At 43.6% G+C, this 23835-nt stretch overlaps 1 protein-coding gene across 10 annotated transcripts in view; it reads right to left on the bottom strand.

The window, feature by feature from the left end:
* The window catches only part of TRPM8 (transient receptor potential cation channel subfamily M member 8), a gene marked incomplete at its 5' end in the record, with an annotated part of 141129 nt that overhangs the window by 54158 nt on the left and 63136 nt on the right, over positions 1-23835 (bottom strand). The window contains one exon of one of the 10 annotated variants that reach the window (XM_080600174.1): positions 22333-22447. The exons of 8 other annotated variants lie outside the window; for them this stretch is intronic. Coding sequence is in view for 1 of the 2 variants with exons in the window: in XM_080600186.1 (XP_080456312.1) it covers positions 568-582 (15 nt within the window). Of the gene's footprint in view, positions 1-567; positions 598-22332; positions 22448-23835 lie in introns of those variants that run through there. One more of the 10 variants, XM_080600186.1, reaches the window with a different exon arrangement.

Here is a 23835-nt window from a genome sequence, read left to right as displayed (position 1 = left end):
TTACGGGGCTGTGCATGAGAACTAAGCGTGGGTGAAGAGCACCAGCTCCTTCCCCTCACACGGACCAGCCTGAAGGAGAGCAGAGAGCAATCTCCTTCATGTGGCTTGCCACCACAGAGTCATTTCTGTGCCCAAAACAAATGGAAAGGAAGTACGTCACGGCTGAAATAAGAAAGGAGGGTCCCTCCCGAGGTTTGTATGTGGAACATGGTTTGGTTTCTCCCTCTGTTCTCTAGTACCTACGCTGCAATGTTGGAAGACCTGGCTTTCTCCATGCTAAGACCCCAACTTACTCATTTCTCCCAGCAGAAAGGACTGTGCCTGAAGTACTGGGATGCTCTGTGCACCTACCAGCCACCACAAGTCTCTTTTCTTTCAGACAATACAGGCAATTTGTTGGTTTCACTTCTTGTTGTTAACCAGAAGTTATAATTACCTTAACTGAGCTACTTACACAGTTGAAGTTATAATTAATATATTAAGATTACGTAAAATGAGCAGCTTCAGAAGGTGTTTTTCATTCCAAGAAAGGTCAATGAAACTAGTGAAACTACACCAGAGTCCTACCTGAAGCGTAGGCATGATAAATCCTGTTCCGGTATAAGTCTGGCAATGAAAACACAAATAGCAGAGCTTCTTTGAGGTCAAGGTCTTTATGGATCTTGGAGAAGCCGAAAGAGCTAAAGTTGTGTCTGTGGAGACAATTGCTCAGAAGATATGGTTTTGTGAAGAAACAACACTTGCTGCTTACTCATTTCTCTCTATATTTGGGTAGGCAGGTGCACCGCTGGAGGTCAATCAAAGTTGTATAAAAGGTACCAGCTCCTGTGATTCTTACTCCTTTTCAGTGGAAAACCATGTAGAATGTCATTTCCAGCTGGCTGCTCTAGTCACAAGGATTTAATATGAATTACAGAAAGCAATTTTGTTATTTTTAACCAACTGTTTTTCCAAGATGTAACACACTACTCCATCAAGTCTACAATGACACGCTAAATGGCACATTAAAAAGAAAATAACCTGGTGCAAAATTGCTATAGTATAGTGATTACAGATATTTGAACTGTTCAAAAAGGAATTACTAACATTGTCCAAATTTATTAGAACCACTTCTTACTAGTCTGAGTGTCCTGCTATGCTCACTTAAAGAGGACAAGTCTCCTAGACAAGTTTAAGTGTTACCTTGCAAGGGTATAAAGACCTATTGTTATGGGAAGTTGAAAACTGGGTTATGACAGAACAGAAAGTTGTAGTCCTACCCTCTTTTATTACTTATTCTGCTGTTTCACTAGCATTTAAAATCCTTTTTAACAATTTAAATTCCTAAATGCAGACACTTGTATTTATTTATAATGTGAGAGTACATTGCACTGGGAAAAAAATGGGTGAAATCACTGATATGCATGTTAGCCCAGAAAGCTTTAAAAGTGCATTTTTGTGTGAAATATTAATAGGTATGAACTGAACACTGTCAGATTCTTTCTGTAAAAGCCTTAAAAAATGAAATAAATCCACCAAAAATAATGTAATGAGAGGAGAGGGAAAGGACAGCGATCTCAGAAGCGCTGAATTGAAAGGAAGGATCGCTTTGCTGGACCTGCTGGCTATACTGCTGCTAATATAGCCCAAGATGTCGTTGGCTCTTTTGGTGCCACAGAACACTACTGGATCATGTTCAACTTCATGTCCAGCAGGACCCTCAAATCATTTGGCAAAGCTGCTTTCTAGTCAACCAATGACCTGGTCAAACTGTTGGGTTGGTGAAACTATATAAACAAGGGCTCAATCCAAAGTCAACTGAAAATGCATTTATTGTAAACAAGAACTAGGGTTGGAAACGATTAGAGATAAATAACTTTTTTCCTTCCCTAAAGACAGATCAGATAGATTTTTTTTCATTTCTGATGGATGGCAGATTTTTTTTTCATTTCTGATGGATGGCTCATGAATCTGTCCTTAAAAACATTTATTGGTGGAGATTCCATACTCTCCCGATTAACATAGACTGCTTTCCACGTCAGACCTCTCTTCCTTGCTGAGATTTTCCCAATTACTATTTGTGATCTTGGATATTTATTTCTTTTTCCTGAGAATGGACCAGAGCACATGCCATCTACATAGATACTGATCAACAAGTGGAGACAGCCTTGTCTTTATACGCTGCTTTGAGACATTGACCCTTGGAATCCAGCAAATGAGAGGGAAGCTCTGCAATGCAGGGTGTTTGTCAAGTATCTTCAGTTTGACTTTGTTTCACTCAAAAAGTATTATGTTAAAACAAAACAAAACAAAACAAAGAAATCAAAACAAACAAAAAACAAGTGTTGATCCATTACAGAGAATTAAGTCTACCTCAGGTCACGGGCTTACTTAAGTAATAATTAATTCCAAGAGCAGGAGGGGCACTATAAACCTTTTCCCAGGCCAACCATATCTACATCCCAGTTGTCATCAACAAAATACAGTCATCTGTCCTACTCCTGGTTCCCTGTCAGATACAGCTAATGACACTTTTATTAACCTAGGATGGGATTTACCAGGTAATGGGCCAAAAGCATACATAGTCAGGCAATTAATTACACGTGCCCAGCTAACCAACATATAACTCAAGTTTGCTTTGCACATCCAGTCAGCTTGTAGTAGGATAAATGGATGTTTTTCCATTTTGGAATTCCCCACAACTGGCAGTTCTGCTCCCATCTGTGTCAGAGCACTGATTTCAACATCTTCAAGCTCGACTTCTGCCTTCAGTAAATACCAGACTGTATTAGACTTCCTTTCATCTCGATGTGAAATTTAAGTGCAACATTTCTGGAGTGCTTAGAACACACAAGATGCTGAACGTGGAGCTTCTCCTTTTAATCCAGACAAAAGCTGTACCCAGAAATCAAAGGTTTTTCAACAAAAGTGTTACCAGAAGGGACACTTTTAGGAACATGCTGCCTACCACCAACCCGTGAATAGCAGTCAGAGATAACTTGTCCAAGTCCTATTGGTTTCTGGTTTTATTCTCCCACTGCCATAAACCAAAATGGGACAGCAAGCATCCATCCCAAGGAGCTAACATGAGGGGTGTATCAGGAATATTGTTCAGTTGGAAAGTGTGGTCAAAAATGCAGGTCATCCAGAGCAATACATTTAGGGTGCCCCAACTTTGTGAAAACAGCATTTCTGGCAGCAGATACTGCACTATTGCTTTAACAGCTCAGAACAGATGTGGACTCAAGCTAAATTCACTTACAAATTGTTACAAATTGCACAGGTGCAAATGTAGCTGTTGTAGAAGACTGAGTGGGACTGCCAGAGTCAGCATGACAGTTCTCAGTTATTTTTCCTCAGTCCAGCCACTACCTCACTTGCATACTTCCCAAGTCCTTCCTCATAATAATACAATTCCATCGTACATTTTGTGAGAAGCTAGTTAACTGGCCCAAGATGCTCCAGGATTCTGAAAATTGAAGAGACAACATTAGAAAGGAGATGGGTTTATTTTTAACTTCAGGCTGACGTGCGTAGGAAAGAGATCAACATTAGGTGCTCAGAGGCAGAGAAACAAATGCCTTCGATGCTGGTAAACTCCTGTTACAGCTGCCCATGTAGCCACATACGGCCTCCTCTGCATCGCAATAGCCTGACTGCAGCATCACACACTGCTCTGTCCCATTCCCTTTGAGACTCCATGTGATACTTCCCAGTAGGTAATCCAATGACAAACAGAGAAAGCTCATCTCTCTTAGTCCTACAGTGACAAGAGTGTTGGCACCTCACTTGCCAGTGATTCTACTTATAGTGTGGTGACTTCTGAGCATATGATGAAAGAAGTCAGATGAACTCCCTCTTCATCAGCCTGCCAAGCTTTATGTTTCAAAAACAAAAGAAAGAAATGACTTCACAAACTGCCTATCACACGTGCATTGGGTTAGTTATGTCCTGGTTGTTTTTTTTTTTTTGTAGGAGAACTCTTGCCAAGTCCACATTAAAAAATAGTAGTCACCCTCCAGGTTTGAGGTGGGAAAACATGACTGAATTACCTGGTTTGAGTGGCCACACAGAGGAGCTGACTCTGAGCCCTCTAAAATACACAGTACTTTGTTCTCAGCACAGCTGCTGCTGGAAAGTCAGTTTGAGAAAAGTAGGACCAATTCTTCCTCCCCAGTGATGGGAGGAAACTGTTTTCAAGAAAATTAACTAAGGTCAAATTCAGCACCAACCCTCCACCTAGACGAGACTGTTCAGAAAAGTTTTGAGCTGAGGACAGTCTTAAAATAAGAAGCATTAAAGGCAAAATTAGTAGATAGAGCTGCCAGCTCTGCCAAGAATTTCAGCACACAGGGAGAGGCAAGGAGAGAGATACAGTCAAAGGAACAAAATTCCCTGGAGGCTGTCAGACTGATCAAGTCATTGTTTCAGTCAATACCCGCTGAAAACCATAGCTGAAAGCAAACAAAACACTAAATATACTTTTTCAGAGTCCTGCAAGGAAAAGACACTCATGGAAAATGTATGCAGAAGCTTCTGAGTAATTAGCAAAAATATATTTCTTTCATTGACCATTATTTTCTGTAAATTATTAATCAGCTACCACTGTCAAGCCTATGTACTTAAAAACACTAAGCAGCGCTGAAGTCTTTACAGGGGGAGTTTATAAGTTTAACTTTATGTACAATAGGCAGCACTATAATGAAAGAGAAGCAATTTAAAGTAAACCTTGAATTCAATCCACTCGTTGATACATTTCACTGTTTTCCCAAGACCAAAAAGAGTTTGGGGTCTGGGGATTTATGTTTGCCGTAAGGCCCTTGTCCTTAAAGGGGACTTCAAGAAGATACATAGATATCTGCTGGAGGAACAACACAGCAGGGCATAATAATCCAGGAGATTCTTGGTGTACATAAATAACAACTACCTGACCCAAGTAATAGAGGAGCCAACACGAAGAGGTGATCTGCTGGACCTGACACTCACCAAGGAGGGCCTTGTTGGGTCTGTAGTCAAAGGCTGCTTTAGCTGCAGTGACCATGTGGAGCTCAGGATCCTGAGAGGAGGGAGCAGGGTAAAAGCAAGATCACAACCCTGGACTGTGGTCTCCTGGATTCAGGAGAGCAGACTTCGAAGTCTTCAAAGACCTGCTTCGAAGAGCCCTAGTAGGGTAAGGCCCTGGCTGTAAGCGGGAACAAAGAAAGCTGATTCCTATTCAAGGAGCACCTCCTCCAAGCTCAAAAGTGGTCCACCCAATGGATGGAGTGGAAGTCAGGCAAAATATGCCAGGAGACCTGTGTGGATGAACGAAGAGGTCCTGGCAAAACTCAGTCACAAAAAGGAGGCCCACAGGGAGTGGAAGCAAGGACAGGGAACCTGGGAGGAATACAGAGACATTGTCCGAGTATCCAGGGATGAGGTTAGGAAAGCTCAAGTCCTAAAGGAGTTGAATCTGGCCAAGGATGTCAAAGACAACAAGAAGGGTTCTGTAAGCACATGTGTGACAAAAGGAAGACTAGGGAAAATCAGGGTCCACTGCTGAACAAATCAGGAGACTTGGTTACACAAGACAGGGAAAAGGCCGGTACTGAAGGAAAAGCTAAACTAACCAAACTGGACTTTGATTTTTTATTTTTTGAATTATTTCTATTGAGTCAGAACCACTGTTAACTAGAATGAAGCTGGTATCAAAACCAGAAAGATACACCAAAGATGTGGCCCCAGTACTTCTGAATTTGATGAACAACTACAGTTACTGGTAGTTAATAAGCCTTTAGGAAGCAGAGAAGAAGAAAGGCTGCAAAGTACTGACAGATAAGGATCAATGAGACGTCCCATACAGAGCTGGGGAAATGAGAAGGGTAAGAAATACTGTTAAAATCTGGAAGGATTTTAAAGAGAACTTCAAATACCTAGATTATAATTACAGCTGCTAGCAGTTCTTTTTTTTTTTTTCATCTCAAATAAGAGTCTCAATCAAGACAGCATCATTCAACTTTTCACACTGCAAATGGAAGTATTAGAAAGATTTGTTCCAAACTTTCACATCAGCTTCAACTCTCCAGCTTCTCCAGTCTCCCAGATAGCTGAAACCACAAACACAAAGCATGTGTTTGGAGCTGCCACTCCCTCATTTGTGAGAGAACACATTCCTGATCAATCGAAAAAATAATGAAAGCATTTATGATTTCCAGTTTCTCTGGAACTGCTGAGAAAGGTTTTCACCATTAACAACTTGTATTAGCTAGCCTGGAATCTGCAACCAGCAGCATTTAAAAAGTAATTTGAAACTGAAAGCGTACTTTTGGGGAAAGTGTCTCAAATGTCAGACAGATCTATTAAAACAGCTTTTGACAGACTAATCTATAAACTCTTCTTTTTTTAGTGTGATATTTGTATCGATTTTTTAAAATAGCAATCCCATTACTACACATTAACAGCATGGATAAGCATCTCTCAGAGAGTATTTAGTATTGTAACAGAACAAAGCAAGAACATGGGGGCAATAATTTTCCACCACATAGAAAGCAAGGTTAAATGGTGAAAGGGCTAGATCAACACTTGGTATCTGAAAATCTCATCTCTAAAGCAAGTCTTCCGACCTCTGTTATTCAAATCCACTCTATGCATACTACTCTGCTCCCTTCCCAGCAGGCTCCCTCTCTAAGCAGGCTCCCACTGTCACAATTTTAAGAGCAAGGGAGAAAAGCCAAGAGCAAATGTACGTATACATGGGGCTGATTCACCACGAATGCAGGAAAAGAGACACTCCGGGGGAAGACAAACAGGAGAGGCAGGCATTTCTCTTCACAGGAGTTTGAATTTCCATGGGCCAAAAAGACTAGTTTCTCCTCTCACAGAGCCCTTGGGATGCTCTACACACTTGTCCCCATCATCAGAACCATAGGACCCAATAGATTTTCAACAGCGTCGTTTTCACAGTCAAAATAAATTTATGCTGTTCCATCAAATCCATCTGTTCACTAGCCCAGAGATTTCTTGAGCCAACCCTGAGCATGCTGATATAAGGTAGCCTCACAGAAGATACACGCTTGTCTCCACCAGCTGCCAGAGGTGTGTAAGGACAAGTTACTTTGCCCTGAATTCCAGACATTTTTGTGTGAGATACCTGTCACATGCACTGTTGGCGAAACCGGTCCAGTAGATGTGACAAAATTGAAGAACTCAACCTTTGAGGTTTTAGTTCAGAAACATTTGCCGAAGTTCTACAGCATGAGCAATATCAGTCATACTAATAAAAAAACATTCAAGTCAGCTCAGCTACCACTCTTGCCCTAGGAAGTTACTTCTATTACTAATTATTCCTCTCTAGCCAAGTAATAAAACACCCAGTGAGTCCATTGCAGCCTCAATCTCAGTATTTTTTCCTCCCCATACCTCTACAGTTTTGTGCAACCCTATATAGCATGAGAAAGGCAACTACATAAGTGACAGTGAGACACCAGCAACACAACGAGGGTGCTTAAAGTTTCATGGGACTTTCATTTTCCATTCTTGAAGAAGATTCAGCAGACCAAATAAGAGCTGCTATTCAGAACCACACTTCAAATGCAGCTTCTCTCTGAAAGCTGTTAGATGGCAAGCAGGAGATGCTGCTAGCAGAAATATGCATGACTAGTATTGGTAAGCTATTGTCATTTCAAGGTTTCAAAAGCCCCCTCTCAAAAAACACTGTTCAAGTTATTATGCCACTCATACAGGCTTTTGCCATAAATATACACCCAGCCATATATGTGCATCCAGTGCTCATTTTCAAACAAGGCTTTACAACAGTTTAGATGATCTTAAAACGCAGACCAGCACCAGGTCTGGGGAATAAAGCTCACAGAAATACAGCTGTTCCTGGAAAGAGACAACAAGAAGATGTTCAGAGGGGCACAACACATCTTCGAACTCATCTGAATCTCTGGCTTTTCAACTACCAGAGCTGAACCATATCAATCACCTGCAGAGCCTGAACCTGCCATTCACTTCCACCATTTATTGTGCACCATCATGATGGGCAGGTGTAATCACAGGCTATTATCCACTCTGATAAACTACTAGGGAGAAGGGATTATCCAAGCACACAAAAAAAGAGAGAGCTGAGGACAGTTTCCATGTGATATCCGTTTCCAAACTCAGTCGTCTTGAATGGTCACGGTCAAGCAAACAAACAAAAAAAGACAGCTATAAGGAGGCCCTGAAATGCACCAAGAAGCAGTTTGATGAAGCTATTTGATGGACTTTTCAAAAACAAGGAAAAGCCTAGGGAAAGTGTAAGGAGCAGGTCTTAAAGCTTTATGGATAGGCAGAAAGAAGTGCAAGACACCAGACTGCAAAGGATTTCCTCTATAGAAAAATGGTTGATGAAAGCCAGACAACCCAGAAAATTATGGATATTTATAGGAGGTGTCTAACAGATACTTCTGTAAAAAATAGTCCATGAAGGTGTACGGAGGAGCGATTCTGCTTTATCCAGGCAATGGCACAACAAGTTTGCTTCTGATACATGAAAGGAGAGAACAGCCCAGCCCCTCCAGGTAGGCAGAAAGTTGTCTTTTATCCTAGTTTTCCTATGAACGACAGAGAGGAACAGTCCACTCAAGGTTTATGAAAGGAGGAAATGCTCACAGCAAAGGGGTCTCAATGAAAAGGAATCCCTCCTTTAATCAGATCATAGACTCATAGCAGCACAGGATGGTTTGGGTTGGAAGGGACCATCAAAGATCACCTAGTGCAAGCCCCTGCCATGGGCAGGGACCCCTCCCACTAGGCCAGGTTGCTCCAGCCAACACCACTTTGAACAGTGGGACATCTACAGCTTCTCTGGGCAACCCCTTCAAGGGTCTCAGCAACCTCATCATGAAAAACTTAGATTTATATTGCATATAAAACCAACTTTCAGTTTAAAACCATTGCCCGTTGTCCTGTTGCTACAGGAGAAAAGCTGGTCATCAACGATAATATTAAATAACATTGGTCCAAGCACAGACCCCTGAGGGACACTACTCATTACTGGTTTCCACATGGATGTTGAGCTGAAACTAGCCTACAGTACTCTGCTGTTTGTGACAACAAATCTTAAACTCCCTAGAGTAACAAAGGACACGCATTTGCATATAAAATCTCTTACTTTAAGTGCCTCAAACTCCCTTAATCCAGAGAGAAATGTGTCCCATCTGCCCCAACCTAAGGGTTATCTGACGTGAGGGTATATAGAGATTGCAACAGCAGGTTCACAGGATTCTGGAATACTGAAGGATACAGAGGCTTTACTTTCTAATAATTTGTTTCCTCCAGATTACCACAAATCAGCACTAGCAAGTAAATTGTGGTTAATAAGGTAAATATATAAGATTTAGATATCAAGCTATTACAGATATTACCAGGAAAGCATATATAGAGAGTAGATATTGAGAGAATGGTACTAATAACTAGCATCAGCAATTAGAGCTAGTAGGAAGGCAATTAGAGGTAGTTAAAATCAGCAACATAGCAGCCAATATAGATTGGTATTATATATTCAACAAATCTAGCAATATTATGGCAGTGCATATACTTATTATCAATTACAAACTTGTCGATACTTTAACAGCAATATCAATACTACACATACGACAGATTATGTACATATATATATTTCATAAAATTACCAGTACCAAATGCATCTAATCAATCCCAGAAGGGGAGGGTCAAGGTCAAACTGACCTCAAAGTCTAATCCAGCAGTATCCCTGGATCAATCACCTGTAGGATTGTCTACATGATTTTTTTGTTTTTAATACTGAACTCATCCAAAATACCCAAAGAAATTTTAAACAGGAAAAAAATAGGCGTTATCAAAGAATGAGCTAGAACTGCTACCTGAAACTAGAGGAGACAGGGTGAGTAGGACAAGGATTTGCCAAGAAGCCTCTCTCCTTACTTGCAGAGAGGGTTGTTACCTGTCCAACCCCAATATTCTGAGTTACAACAAATTCCATGGTCTTCCAGGTCTCTACAAAACGTCTGCCTTCCTTATGTCCCTGCAGGCCTCAGTGAATGCCTCTGAAGCCCCCAGTCTTCCCTCCTGAAGCCTTTCTGCAGCAGGTGCTCTCATTCCAAAGACCTCGGTCTGCCCAGGAGCTCCTCTCCCACACATGATCCAGGGATGACAAATGCATTTGCACTTCCCATACACCAGAGTGCTGCGATGGTACCAGCTGAGTACCAAATGGGGGAGGGCTTTAATATTGGCTATTCCATGCCGAGGGCCTTGGGGGATAATAGAATTATAAAGCAACTTAATTGTCACCTTCACTTGGCAGATCTGGCTCTGAAGATTCATGGTGTCTTTTCACCACCCCCAATTACACTGCCTGCATGTCAACAGTTTACTACCGGGATGGAAAAAAGTTGCCATTCTGTATGTACTACCCTACCTAAGTATGGGTCACCAAACAGTGCTCGTACCAGGAAGATGCCTGCTGAGGTAGTATTGCATCGCATGGTCTCAGCTCTCTCCCAAGCACACCTCTTTCCTACATGCAATTTCCATCTAGTTCCAACCCCTCTGCCATGGGCAGGGACCCCTCAAGCAGAGCAGGCCCCAGCCAGCCTGGCCTTGGGCACAGGGATGGGGCACCCACAGCTCCTCTGGGCAGCCTGGGACAGGGCCTCACCGCCCTCAGAATGAAGAATTTCTTCCACAAACCTAATCTAAATCTAGTCTCCTTTGGTTTAAAGCCATTACCCATGTCCTATCACCCCACCCCTGACAAAGAGTCCCTCCGCAGCTGTTCTGCAGCCCCTTCAGGCACAGGCAGGCTGCTACAAGGCCTCCCTGGGGCCTTCTCCTCCCCAGGCTGACCCCCCCAGCTCCCTCAGCCTGGCTCTGTAGGAGACGACACTTCTGCATCACTTGTTCTCTTTATCACTGTTGGCTTGTGTTTCTTTGGCTTTTTTTTTTCTTTCTTTCCTTTTCTTCCATCTTTTGGTTAATAACCCATCTTTAACTTTGCTTACTGAGGTACTTTTAACTCAACCCACAAGTCTTGCGTTTGCTCTTCCGATTTTCTACCCCCTTGTGCTGGGAGGAAGGGAGGGAGCAGGCAGCCGTGTGGTACATCGCTGCCTAACCAGCTTAGGCCACAACAGAGTCTCACTGGACCCCTTGGGCTCCCATCCTCTCAGAAGAGGCTGCCTAGCACATAAACGTACATCAGCCCACATTCAGTGGTGTTATCATGTGGCAGGTGTGGGCTGCAAGGGGAAGAAGTGTACGCTTCTTCAGAATTTCAAGTGCAGACACCATCTGACAGAGCTCAGAAGTGCTTACAGGTTTTTCAGCTAATCTTTCCATTACAGGATCCTGTTACCTAAACCCCCCAAACCTTAGGGTCAAAGGGATATCAATTTACTTTCTAAATGGATTCTGTGCCGTTAAGGCTACAGGACGTAATTGAAAAAAACTCAGACAAGGTCACATACCAGAAAGGTGATATAAACCACACCATTAAAGCAGAGATTTAAAGCCAGTCACATTATTCTACAGCTCTGATTCTACTATGAAATATCTGAGGCTGCTATGGCACTGGAAATTCAGATTAGCCATGCCAACTCCAGCAAAGATTGCTTGCATAGACTTTTACTCACCTAAGTAAAAAGAAAAAAATGAGGTCCTACAAAGCCGTAGGAAAGAAGCGAAGAGGCCTGTCCATTTCTGCCTCTTGCAGCCAGCACAGGGCAACCACCTACATCAAGACACATCTATAGAGAAACATGGGGACCTGGGAGGATGCAGAGCAGCCCCAGTGTCAGTTCCTCATCCCTCGTGTTTATCTCTAGGTGCACTTCACTAGTGCTCTATCACTAGGTGCAGGGCCTTTTTTTTTTTTAACCTTACCTTTCCTCATTGACCACTGGCCTCCGATTTTCTTTCAGAGTCCCCAAGTGGGTCCTCTGATGTCATCAGTTGCAACCCACAACCCTCCAGCTGCCTTTTCATACAACCCAGAGGTCTCCAGTTCCTTTAAGATGTCTCAATTTCTCTTTTTTCCCCCGCTCCCAGGCCCAGGTCACTCACTCACATAATCAAACATGTCCTCAGCCCCAGCTGCCCCACATGGAGCCAAGCACATTGGGTCTGGGGAATGGCAGTGCCACTGTCCAGGCAGGAAGCTTTTCTGTCCTGCCAGGCTGGCACCCCAGGGGCCTCTGAGTGTCTGAGTGCATCTCAGGGGCCATATGGAAGAGAAAGGACAGAAAAGACAGACCAAGTGACAAGAGGAAGCTCAACACCAGTTCAGTCCACAAAAGACCAGAAATCGGAGAATCTTGAATTTTATTCACAAGCATGACAAAACCCAGCTGAGTTCTGAGAAAGTTTACTGTTGCTTGTACGGTGTCTCATCTCAAGACAAGGTGCTGTGCAGTACATCACAGGGAAAGCATCACAAGTCCCGAGCATAATCAAGTTGGCTAGGGTGGAATATACACAGCCCCCTACCTACATTTGAGAAGAGGCTTCCATGATTTATTGTCAAGCTGGAATGTTGTCTCAACTCTGTGTTTACTGTACTGCAGTTTGATCCAGCTATAAGAAGCGACCAGCTAAGGATTAGATGAGAAGGTAACCTATGAAGTGAGCTTTGGACCAGGAGTTGGCCAACAGATGACAAATTACATAGTACAAGTCAGTTGGTAAGCCTGGATTTATTTCTGCAAAGGAATTATCCTTGGCCAATAAGGACTATAGGACAGCCATAGCACCCTCAAAAGACTATCTACTGCCAAAACACCAGTTTAGATCAGAGCAATCTTAGAATCCATTAAATTGGGGTGCAGACCAGTACTGACCTACTTAAGCAACAGAAAAGGCTGCCTGATACATCTTGTCCTTGCTTCTCAAAGCGATACTGGGAACCTTGTTTGAATGTGGAAAGTCATAAAGCGGGACTTCATTGCCTAATCAATATTTATCTGTGAAAACATTTCCCATTCTTACAAAGCCTGGGGAGCAGCAAGCTTTCCAGGTAGCATCAGCACAGGGAAAAATCAATGAAGACACCGCTGGAAGAAAGAGAGAGCTAAGTACACAACCACAAAGATCAGCACACTGCAAACTACCAGGACCCTGAGTGTAAATAGGCTTTAACTGCCCTGAGCAGACATACCAGGAGCCTTTATCTGCAGTCCAACCCATGGCCATGGGCACCCAGTCCTGCACCAAGCCCTGCGGCAGGCAGGCCTGTCTCCAGTCCTGCCTTGGACTGTGGCTGCAACCTTGCCCACAGCCTCAACTCCTCTGCTGCTGCTGCTGGACCAACTGGATGGTCCTGGCCCTGGTCCATCCCCTCACTTTGTCCTGGGCTTCCAACAGCCCCAGATCCCTGCAGCCAGCTCCAGCACTGTGTCCTGCCTGTGCACCACTGGCAAGGGCAGCCCCCAGCTCAGGAATCCCGTTTTACTCTCTTCACAGCACACGCAGCATCCTCCAAGGCATGGTGTGATCAAACAGTTCACAGAGTGAACCAGTCCATTACATCCTGAAGCAGAGAGACACAGCAGGAGGACCTTTGCTTTTGCTGTTCCAAAGTTGATGCGTCTGTGACAGCTGGACACAAACCCCAGCTCCAGCAGGCTGTTGCAAGTACTAGATTGATGCCTGCCTTACAGAGAGAATAAAAGCACTGTATTGGGTAATAAGAACAGATCGAGTACATATTTCAATTTCTCTTCTCCAGATATATGCCAGCTCTGCAAGGTGTATGGAGAATTAGGCAATGCATATTTCAATAAATATTCTAGGAATTGGTACAAACACAATCTGATGAAACATTTAAACAGGAAAAATATACTTTGCATTGTTGCTTCTTTATGATTTAGTACGATAACAGGGCCACAGATTAGCTAGTTGAACTCTTTTGAATAGCGTTATTTAATTAAATGCTTTGGTTAAAGTTTCAAAGCTTGTAGTCTTGTATACATTTAGCTCTTTGCCTACATGCACAGACTTTCTATTTTAACAAAAACTGTAATGTCTTCAGTGGATTAGTTTACCTTCAAAGATAGCACTGTGTGTCAGGGAAGGTCACTGTTTGGCAGTCCTAAAGCCCAAACCTTATTTTTCTGATTTGTCCAACATCTGACCTGGCTGGCAGTAGAACTACATGAGGACATGTGCCAGCTTCCCTGTGGGGCAGAAGGCAATTTTAAAATCAGCTGAGACAAAAGGCAATCACCTTCCCGGAACAGTAAATGCAAAACCTTCCACTCTGCCACCTTCTGGCAAAAAATGCATTTGCAATATAGCTGCTGGATACAGCTATATTTGTCCTAGATAGCTGTATTTGTCCTAGAAGAATAGTGTAAATCTTTTCATACTTATTGAACATCTTTTCTCCGTATTGCTGAAAATCTGCCATGAGCTAAGGAGAAAATCCAGTAAGTTAGACCAAAATAGCAAGAGGGAGGGATGTTCTGACTTCCCTGCTTCCGAGCTGCATATTTATTTCATAAAGCTCATATAGTTATCTACACAGGGCTAACATATATTTATAACAGGCTATGGCCAACGTTATTAGGACACATGCTTTGCAAGCTCAGAAATTAGAGAAAATTGGTGAAAGCAGAAAGCTCAGTGAGTAAGGAGATTGCTTTGGGGACCAGAGCCAGATACAGCACGTGTATGTATGACTGCTCTGCCTGGGGGTCCGTGTCCTGCACAAGAAAGAACCAGTTCAGTCACAGACAATTAAGCAGCAGGGTGTTCTGTAAAGCCAGCTACAGAAAACATGCATTGAGCAACACTACACAACCGCTCTCAACCACCCCATGAGCTTTTAAGGAACCAAAACGAGAGCTTAAATACATGAACCAGCAGCGGGGCGAACAGCTGACAAACACAACACCGCACAGACGTTGTGTCAGCAGAAAAAGAGTCCTCCTCCCAGCTGAAGAGTGACTGCAGGGCATGGTATGACAGCAGAGCCTCACACGGGAGGCCCCAGCAGCCCCTCTCAGCCCAGAGCTATTCCAAGGAGTGCTGGAGAGACGGTTGTGTTTTACAAGTGACTGTGATATACCACAAAGCTGCTTCATCTCCAGATACTGCCAGCTCATGTGCTCCTCATGGTCTGGAAGATCTGTGTTCCTTGATGCTACATGGTCCTCAAGAGCCCCATGCAAACATCCATGCTGCACGAGGAATGGTGGTGACAAACACAGCCTCCAGGTGGGGAAAAAAGGCATTGTAACAGATGTAAAGGTGTCAAAAAGAGCATGATTATATATATATATATATATATTAGAAATATATAGTAGAAAACTCAGACTAAAGCAAGGTTTATCTTTGTCCCACCAGAGGCAGCTACAGCTTCAGCAATAAACACTCTGTCCATACAGAGCCACCATTTGGTCTTTTTAATTCTTCCAGCTTACACTGTGAGGAAGTACTTGTAATATCAAGGCTTAATATGGTCATATACAGGGCTCTGAAAATGCTACAAAGCCCTTTCTGAGCAAGCCTAACAAGTACCCTGGCAGAGATGCGTTTCCAAAGAACAAAATCAGTTTGACAACTGCTTCCCCTTTACATTTCTTAAATTTATGAGGGAATTTTCATGCATGTAGAACAATGATAATAAAAGCAGTGGGGAAAAAAACACATGGAAAGGAACATATAATATCATGTCTGTCAGTGCTCTCCCTTAAATCTAAAACAAGAGACTTTCCAGTCTGCTTCCATTTCTGAAGGGGAAAAGGGATTGCTGTAGAGCTCTCTCTTTCCAGGTGGTAAGGGGTTTTTTGCTTTAATTTTTTTTATTCCCTTTGCCCAGGATTAGGGGAATACGAATATTTACGTATACACAGCCATATTCTTTCCTTAGAAGTATTTTAAAAATCCAATGTTAATATGATATTATCAGAGGGGAAAAGTAACTGCCAGTCACACCTATTTTCTTGGACACTGATGTTACAGCTACTCCCATTAGGAGCCTGACAGTCTGAGACCAAATAAACCAGACCCTCGAGCTGGAAGCCTGCACCCAGCATTAGGGGCACAGGGAAAAGGGTGAAGTGATCCTACAGAAACAGGGGCGAAGCCAATTTCAGGCACCCAGCAGAAGACACCACTGCACATGGGCTCTGAATGGACTCCCTGGCCAGCCCTGGAGGCATTAAGCAGGTGTAGTTTCCTTTGGCTGTCCCAAAAATGGAGGATACAGAAGAAATACAGTATTTCCAATCCCAAAAATGAGGCTTTCTTTCTACACAGGGAATCCCCTCGTGCATACCTGGGTGCAGAGCTCCTCCCCTCTGTCAGAGGAGGCTTTGCACAATCAGCACAAAATAATCCAGAGCCCCAAGCAGCTGAGCTAGTAATTGCACACAAAATGCATGCCACGCGAGACTGAACCCAACAAAAAATTTCATTGTAATTACATGAACCTGTACATAAGATCCCTGATGGTAGCCTGAGATAAACTTGCAAGTATTTCCTGGAATTATAAGGACTAGACAGGCAGCATAATTAGCTGTTGTTGCTAGCCTGCTTTATTACAGTCTTTCCACTGCTTCTTTTTTATTTTTTTTTCCCATATATAATTCAGAAATATATGCATGTGTATTCTGATTTTTTAACTAAAACATGAGCTATGTCTGTCTTTTTACTTACATTCAGGTGAAGTTTTGTTTTGTAGGATTTGAGCTACCAACTCATGCCAGCTTCAACTTACCTGGATTAAATCCACTGTATCTGAAGCCCACAGGAGCCTGCAATGATAAATATCCCCTGGTGCCTACAGAAAAGCAATCGGGGCATTCAGAATTACCACAGCTATTGTCTTCAAATGACAGGATGCTTTATGGTTTCCATTCAAAACGTTTTGGTGCCTGTTTCACTGCAATGCCAGTGACATATGAACCTCAATTCTAATGCATGTTCTGCTACCAGCTTGCCCTGAGACATTTTAGCAATTCAATTCAAGTCCTATTTAATTCATACTTTAAGTTTCATTACAGATACGTAATGCAGAAAAGACATTCCACTGTGAAGCCCTCATGCTTCAAAACGCTGGCAGGCATTGCTGTAATGAAAATAAGTTTACTCCAGGACTATGTCCAGGCAATTCTCTCTGCTATGGATCTCAGCCACGCAGTGAAAACGGTGCCTGTATCACTGAATGAGAAATTAGACGTGTGCCATGACTGCACAGGGAATATCACAGAAGTGGCCACCTTAGGGCCATAAGCCAAATAAACCCTGACAGATAACAGCAAGCACACACTGAGACCTCAGCTGAGGATTGAAAGCTTTAACACCTGCTAGGCTTCAGTAATACGTAATAAGTAATAACCCAAGTGTGACAGGAAGAAGAAACATGCATAAATCAGAGGTGACACGGTCCAAAAAGTTATGCAAAGAGGTGCAGCGATTGCTTTCTCATTAACCCCTGGGTCTCACAAGCTGCAAAAACTCCGGAGCTGTTTGTTGGCACCCCCCCCACCTCCTGACATTTCAAGGCTGCGAACCTTGGAAAGCTGCATGAACAAACCGAGAGCAGCTCCAGGAGCCTGGGTCAACTGAAAGCCACAAGAAGTGTAATTCACAAATCTAGAGTGATAATGCGGCAGCAGTGTGGAGAGAAAAATCTAGGGGACAGAAAAAATCCTAGCTTTTTTCATCTATCATTACTTGAAGACCAAGGAATGTTTTCCCAAGGGGGAAAATAAGAATGCCACATGTGGTGTAAGAGTCTAGTAACCAGTAATGGCAACGTCATTACGGACTGTGGACGTGGACCTAAAGCACAGCAAATGGAAGATGAATTTGAGCATACTTGCGTGTTAACCCTAGCAATCTCAAGAGCGTGGTTTGACAACCACATCTCTGACTTCAGGGTTTGTTAAAAACCTAGTACAAAATTCTCTGGTCCCCCAGGAGAAACCACCGATCCTGAGTGATCCTGCTCAGCCTCTCCAAACCCATTCAGTCAGATAAATCACTGCTCTTATTTGCAGGGAGAAGTACTGGTGTTGCACTCAAGTGCCTGTCTGGCTGGACCCGACCTGGCTCCCTACTTCTGCTCAGGTAGGATGCAAGGGGAGCAGAGCAGTTCACCTCCTCCTTGCGGTAGAGCAGAAATCCAGAAGCATGCCACCAAATCTCAGCGCAAAGTCTAATTATATCCTTTGCCTCCTAGCTTACGCATGAACCCAGCTGCAAAGACACTTTTCATATAAGGACTGCACGCACTAGATAAAACTAGGGGATTATTCAGTGAACTGTGGACCCCCACACTCACAGTGTGCAGCATCAACATGCAAATTTAGTTTCATTCAAGAGCTCAGACTTTAATTTGGCATTTAACGGCCTGCTGCATTTGCTTTGGTAGTTTTCCTATTACTGTTGTGAATGTTGTCTGTGCTTCCACATAATTAAGAGCAGCATAATGCCTACTGAGTGCTTCTAATTTACTAGGCTGCTTTTTCATGCAATTGAAAAAAATGTAAGCAGACATTAGCAAGTAAGAGGCAGCAACAACACTGCTGGTATTAGCAAACTTTACCTTTTGCTTTGAGCAAAAGACCTGAAAGGACTAGCAAAGTGCTTCGCTATTCAGCTGTGAAGTACCTTTAGTAATCACATATTACACTTTGTGCCTTGCACAGTTGTAATGCAGCATCAAGAAGAGGCCAGCTAGCTGGTTCAGTGTACAAGGCCTGTTCAAAACACACACCTTACTCTCCCCTCCAGAATATTCCATGGAGCAAGAACCCATTGATATCAAGTTCAGAAAAACACATACACCTAAGTATATATTTTCTCCCTATAATTAATGAAACTTGTTTAAATTAAGGGATTTCTTTGCTCTGAAAGATGAGTGATTCCCCAAGGTAAAAGAACACAAGTTGTACCCTCCAGATCTGAGACTGGGTAAACACAGTATTTGTGTCCTCAGAACCATGGAAGTCACAGATGGCTATCATTTATAGTGAAATGACCTACAGTCCGATGTCCCATGCTTTTGCCATTCCCCCACAAGTTTCTCTGTCACTGCCCACCGTCTACCACTGGTTAAACCACTGCAGCCCTTCCTGCCTCTCTACGTGGAAGAAGCTTCCACATCGCTGTCCCAGGACTGCTCTTTCCACCCAGGTGGCAATGGCAGTCCCCCAAGTCCTCTGCGTGCCCATCGTCCCATGTGGCAATCCCTCCTCTTCATGTTCTCCTTTCTGCTTGAGCATCTTCAGTAGGCTTCTCATAAAAGGGAAGTGCTTTTCTCCACATCTCTTCTCCCTTTCCCTTCCTCTTAATTGCCAGAAGGAGAAGGAAAAAAAAAAAAAAGTTTTCACCTTGAGTTGCTAAGTGGCCCAGTAGTGCAGCTACATTTAACTAAGGCAGTTCAATTCTGCATGACGTTCTGCATTACAGTGGCCAGCATAACAAACCAAACCTTGAGCAACCTAAAAGCAGGATGTTGACAATTCTATAAATTCAGAGCCAGGCACACGGATCCTATAAACACACACAGCATCCAGTAATTCACGTGCAGCTAGTATAGCTAATGTTTTGATCAAGCTGTGAGGTTTTATCTTAGCCGACGAAGGGAAAGCAGCTACTGCTGTGTGTTTATGTTTTGGGAAATGTTCATTCCCTTCAGAATCAGGCATGCCTTTTTTTCTTTTTAACTCCTCTGATTAAGAAGTACATTGTTTACAGCAAACATTTGCACAGGATTTAGTCTGCAACTGAGGTCAGGCTCTAGTAGATGTTTTTTAGCACAGCTAGAACCAGATGAAGGGACGCAGAGCAGGTCATGCCATCTGTATTTTTTCCTGAAATGAAGCAAGCCATGTAGAACTACATAGATTCTAGGTGCAAGACTTCATGTTGCTCCTTGTAAAAGTGAGTTGTACCTGTAAAATTAAAAAAACAAACCAAAACAAAAAGTGCTTCCAGCTTCATTTGTTCTACCAGGGAAACAAATCTTCCAGAAAATGAAATAAACGTGGTACAAGCCTAATTAGCACAGCTGTTTGGGGAAAGCCTGTCTGTCTCTTGTGGCCTCGCACAGTGGCCTGACAAGCAGCTCTTGTCCTGGGATGGAAACCCAGAGCTCACGAAAGGAACTGAGCACGGGGTCATACAGCACATACATGCCCTGGGTCATTCAGGGCAGCTGTCCTGGCTGTGTCCCCACCAACTCCTTGCCCAGCCTGGGCTCCTTCGCTGGCAGCGCTGAGCAGGAACAAGAGGAAGCCTCGCCACAGTGCAAGCACTGCTCGGCAGCAGCCAAAATGCTAGCCTGGCATCAGCACTGCATTAGTCACAAATCCGACGTGCAGCACCACCCAGGATGCCGTGAAGAAACTTAACTCCATCCCAACCAGACCCAGTAGAGCAAAACAGCCTCATCCCCTTCCTTTCATCCAGCTCACCTCTAATTCAAAACGTCACAATTTAAAACCATATCAGAGTGAAGGACTTGGCTCGTCCTTCCACACACATTTCCCACTTATTTTTAAGCAAAGATAAACTGTTCTTGCCCTTACTTTCATACTGAATCCCTGAGCTTTCCAAATGAATTCCAGTATCCCAAGGCTCTGAAAAAAAATCCAGCTCAAAAAAAATTTTTTTTTATTAGACATTAAGTTTCTTTAGCATTTATTTTCCAGATCACTCCAGTTGCAATAGAGAACCCCCCTACCAGAATCCACCAGCCCAGCAGGGATCTGCTTTAATACCTCCCCATCCCACTAACATAATGGTTGTGGAGCAAGAGGCACCAGTGCCAGGGCTGGCTCCAGTACACTGAGTGCAAAGCTTGCGAAAGCACATCTGACAGCAGGCATCAAAGGAAGGATTTTGTATCAACAGAGCAAAATAGTGCTCGCTTCAGTTTGATTTCTTTAGACACCATCAAATCAGTTCTTGAACTACAGAGAAAACCATACAGTCCCCTCTTCTGACAGGCTGCATCCTTCTCTGCACCATGGACTGAATCTAGGCATAGTTAAATCATGTTAGAGTGAAAGCAGCCACAAAACCTTCCTCCTCCCGTGAACAGCATCACCACTCAATGTGTGCATCGCAGCACTGAGAGCAGCTTTGTCTATGGATGGCAACGTGCTCCCTTCGCTGTCCTGTCTTTAACGAGCGTATAGAAGTTGTGCACATTTGAAGCAAGATGACTGCACAGCACCCACCCCTGGGAAGAAGATGAAAGCACAACCAGCACATGACAGACATTACCCACGTCACCTCGCACGTTGCTGGGAGAGTGCTGGGATACTGCAGAAGCAAGCACAGCCCAGGAATGTGTGAAACAAGCAGTTCTGTTTTCCCTTTCCTTCCCACGCTGCGGAAAAGGCACTGGGATCTCCAGGACCTGAACGTTTCCCTGTAGCAAAAGGTGACAAGATCAGGTACTTCGCTGCCCATACAATTACAAGGACCCCCCAAAGGGAAATTATATCTTCAGCCACCACATTCAGCCACTCAGCATGCACGACACCAAACGTTCAGGTAGGTAATTAGGAATCAATCTTTTAAATTACAGGGGAAAGAACCCCCCTCCCCTGCCAAGCTAACAAGCTTCCTCAGCCAAACATGCCTGAAGTCTTATTTATGGCTTGAAAGCGCTGAGGACAGGTTTAGATAGCCCTCTTCAGGCTCTAAAGCATACTTTTTTCACCATTAAGTGTCTGCATCTGCAAACAATTCCAGTGGAGAGTTTAGGAGCCTGCTGTTTTAAGCCTTTCATGTGTAGTCAAACAGATGAATCAAAAAGTATTAGTGCCTTGGCTTAACGAAGCCCAGCTAAAAACCAGCTGACAATGCTGCTGTCAGAGCCATCCAACTCATCACACTCAGCTCTGGAAGAAGCGAGTCTATTTCTGTGGAATACAGGTACGTGTTACAGATAGGCTTGAGAGAGGACTAAAGAGAGACAAAAAGAGGATTGCAGCTTACGGGAAGCTGTCACTCCAGCCTGGTACTTCCCACGAAAGACATTATATTTGCATGGATGATCTCATTTCTTCTTTGGAAAGGTTAAAAGCTGAGGCCTCCTGTTTTAACACATTCCAAGAGTAAATACTGCTTGCAGAAAAGATGCTTTTAAGCCCAGGTTTCATGCCAGTTGCATGTCTGTACAGATGGAAATTTTGTCTGTGCTGTTCTGCTGTCCTCCCAGGGCAAAGCATGGCACACTGCAATGGCACCTCACAAGGCCATACCCCTCCAGGTGCATCTGCCCTTTGATTTGTCCTCATTTTCTACCTGGCAAGTCATTGGCATCCTGCTATTAACGTGCTCAGTAGCTTAAACTCAACCTAAACGAGCCTACATCTATAGAGTACTTACACTTTCCTGGGGTCATAGGCCTTCCTACACCATCTACCCAACGAAGCTGGGGCAGGACATTCCTGGCAGAGTATGGCCACTCAATCCGAAAAAGAGGAGTTTTAGGCTCAGAGCTGATCTTTGTGAATGTGTCACATCTTCAGAGCCTGCAGTGAGTGAGCCCAGCACATTCTGGATAGATATTTGCTCACATACCATCACACCCCAGTGGCAGGCACTTAAGAAAACCTGAATTCCTCACGCAGACCAGTCTGTGCTCGTTCTCACTTCCTTTCACGCAGTTGCCATTGTCTTTGCTTTCCTTCAGTGAGCTGCTGATATTTTAGCCAGTCAATGCTTTGGATATATTGTGTCACACATCTGCCTTCAGGAACAAGTAGTCATCACCTGTGCCAACACGCTTACTGCTCAAAGGAAGAACCTGCCACAAGCCACTTCAGAAAGTTTGAGATATTTTCTTCTCCACTGAGATTGGTCTAATCTTTCTGGTCTGGAACAACAATTCCCACTGAGAAGGATGCTTACCTTCTAGATGCCAAATCTTGAATCAAGTCCTGAAACAGAATTAGACCCTTTGTGTCTTCACCTGGAGTGCCTCCAGTTCCCCTTGCATTGTAACACTCCCAGACAGGCTTCCTTCGGATTTCCACAGAAGGCAGAGGATAAGGCAAGCAATTACATTTTTCTTTGTAAATCTTCCTGGGAACACCAAACTAGAAAGCCATAATAAATCTGGATGAAAATAGACTTGGATTTCTTTCTAATTCTCTATCTTATTCTTAGCATTTTGGAAAACGTGCTACAGATGGACAAATGTTTCATCAGCTGCCCACCGCTCTGGCCAAGCAGCACAGATTAACCAGTTGGGAGCAGGGTCTTTCTTCTCACACTTCACCAAGACTGAAACATCCATGCTCCACTACTACATTATTTCTTGATGGTGTAGCCTTCCAGCTACTCAGGATACATGCTCCAAGGAAAGCACTCAGAGGCACTGGCTGAGAGGACTTCCCTTATAGACAGTCAAGTTTTTCCGGCTGCAAACATACGGCTCAAAGAGAAACACCTTACCAGGTCCTGGTGCTACTTAACTGCCTCTGTAGATAAGAACAAACATTCTACGTCTCTCCTGTTCCAGCAAGTTTAAGCTTTCTGCTCTAACTACTAAACATCTACACTCATCAAGTGCTGGCAGTCACAGTGGGAATCATAGAATATCCTGAGTTGGAAGGGACCCATAAGAATCATCAAGTCCAACTCCTGGCTCTATACAGGTCTACCCAAAAATTCAGCCCATATGACTAAGAGCACAGATACAGAACAGCAAGCCCCCCAGCATTTCAGCCACCGGCTCAAGAAGCAGCTCGCATGAAAGTACAAGACCAAAAGGCAGAGAACCTGCACGACAGAGGTGAGCTGTCACATCTTACTACTCAAAACTAAAAGTGATGGAACACAGCAGGGCACCAGCTCCCACGGAATGCCATTGATTTATACACATCT

Source organism: Anser brachyrhynchus, assembly GCF_964034855.1.
Source record: "Anser brachyrhynchus genome assembly, chromosome: 7".
Taxonomy (NCBI): domain Eukaryota; kingdom Metazoa; phylum Chordata; class Aves; order Anseriformes; family Anatidae; genus Anser; species Anser brachyrhynchus.
Note: the sequence above shows the minus strand (reverse complement) of the source record. Positions and strands in the feature narration are given on the sequence as shown.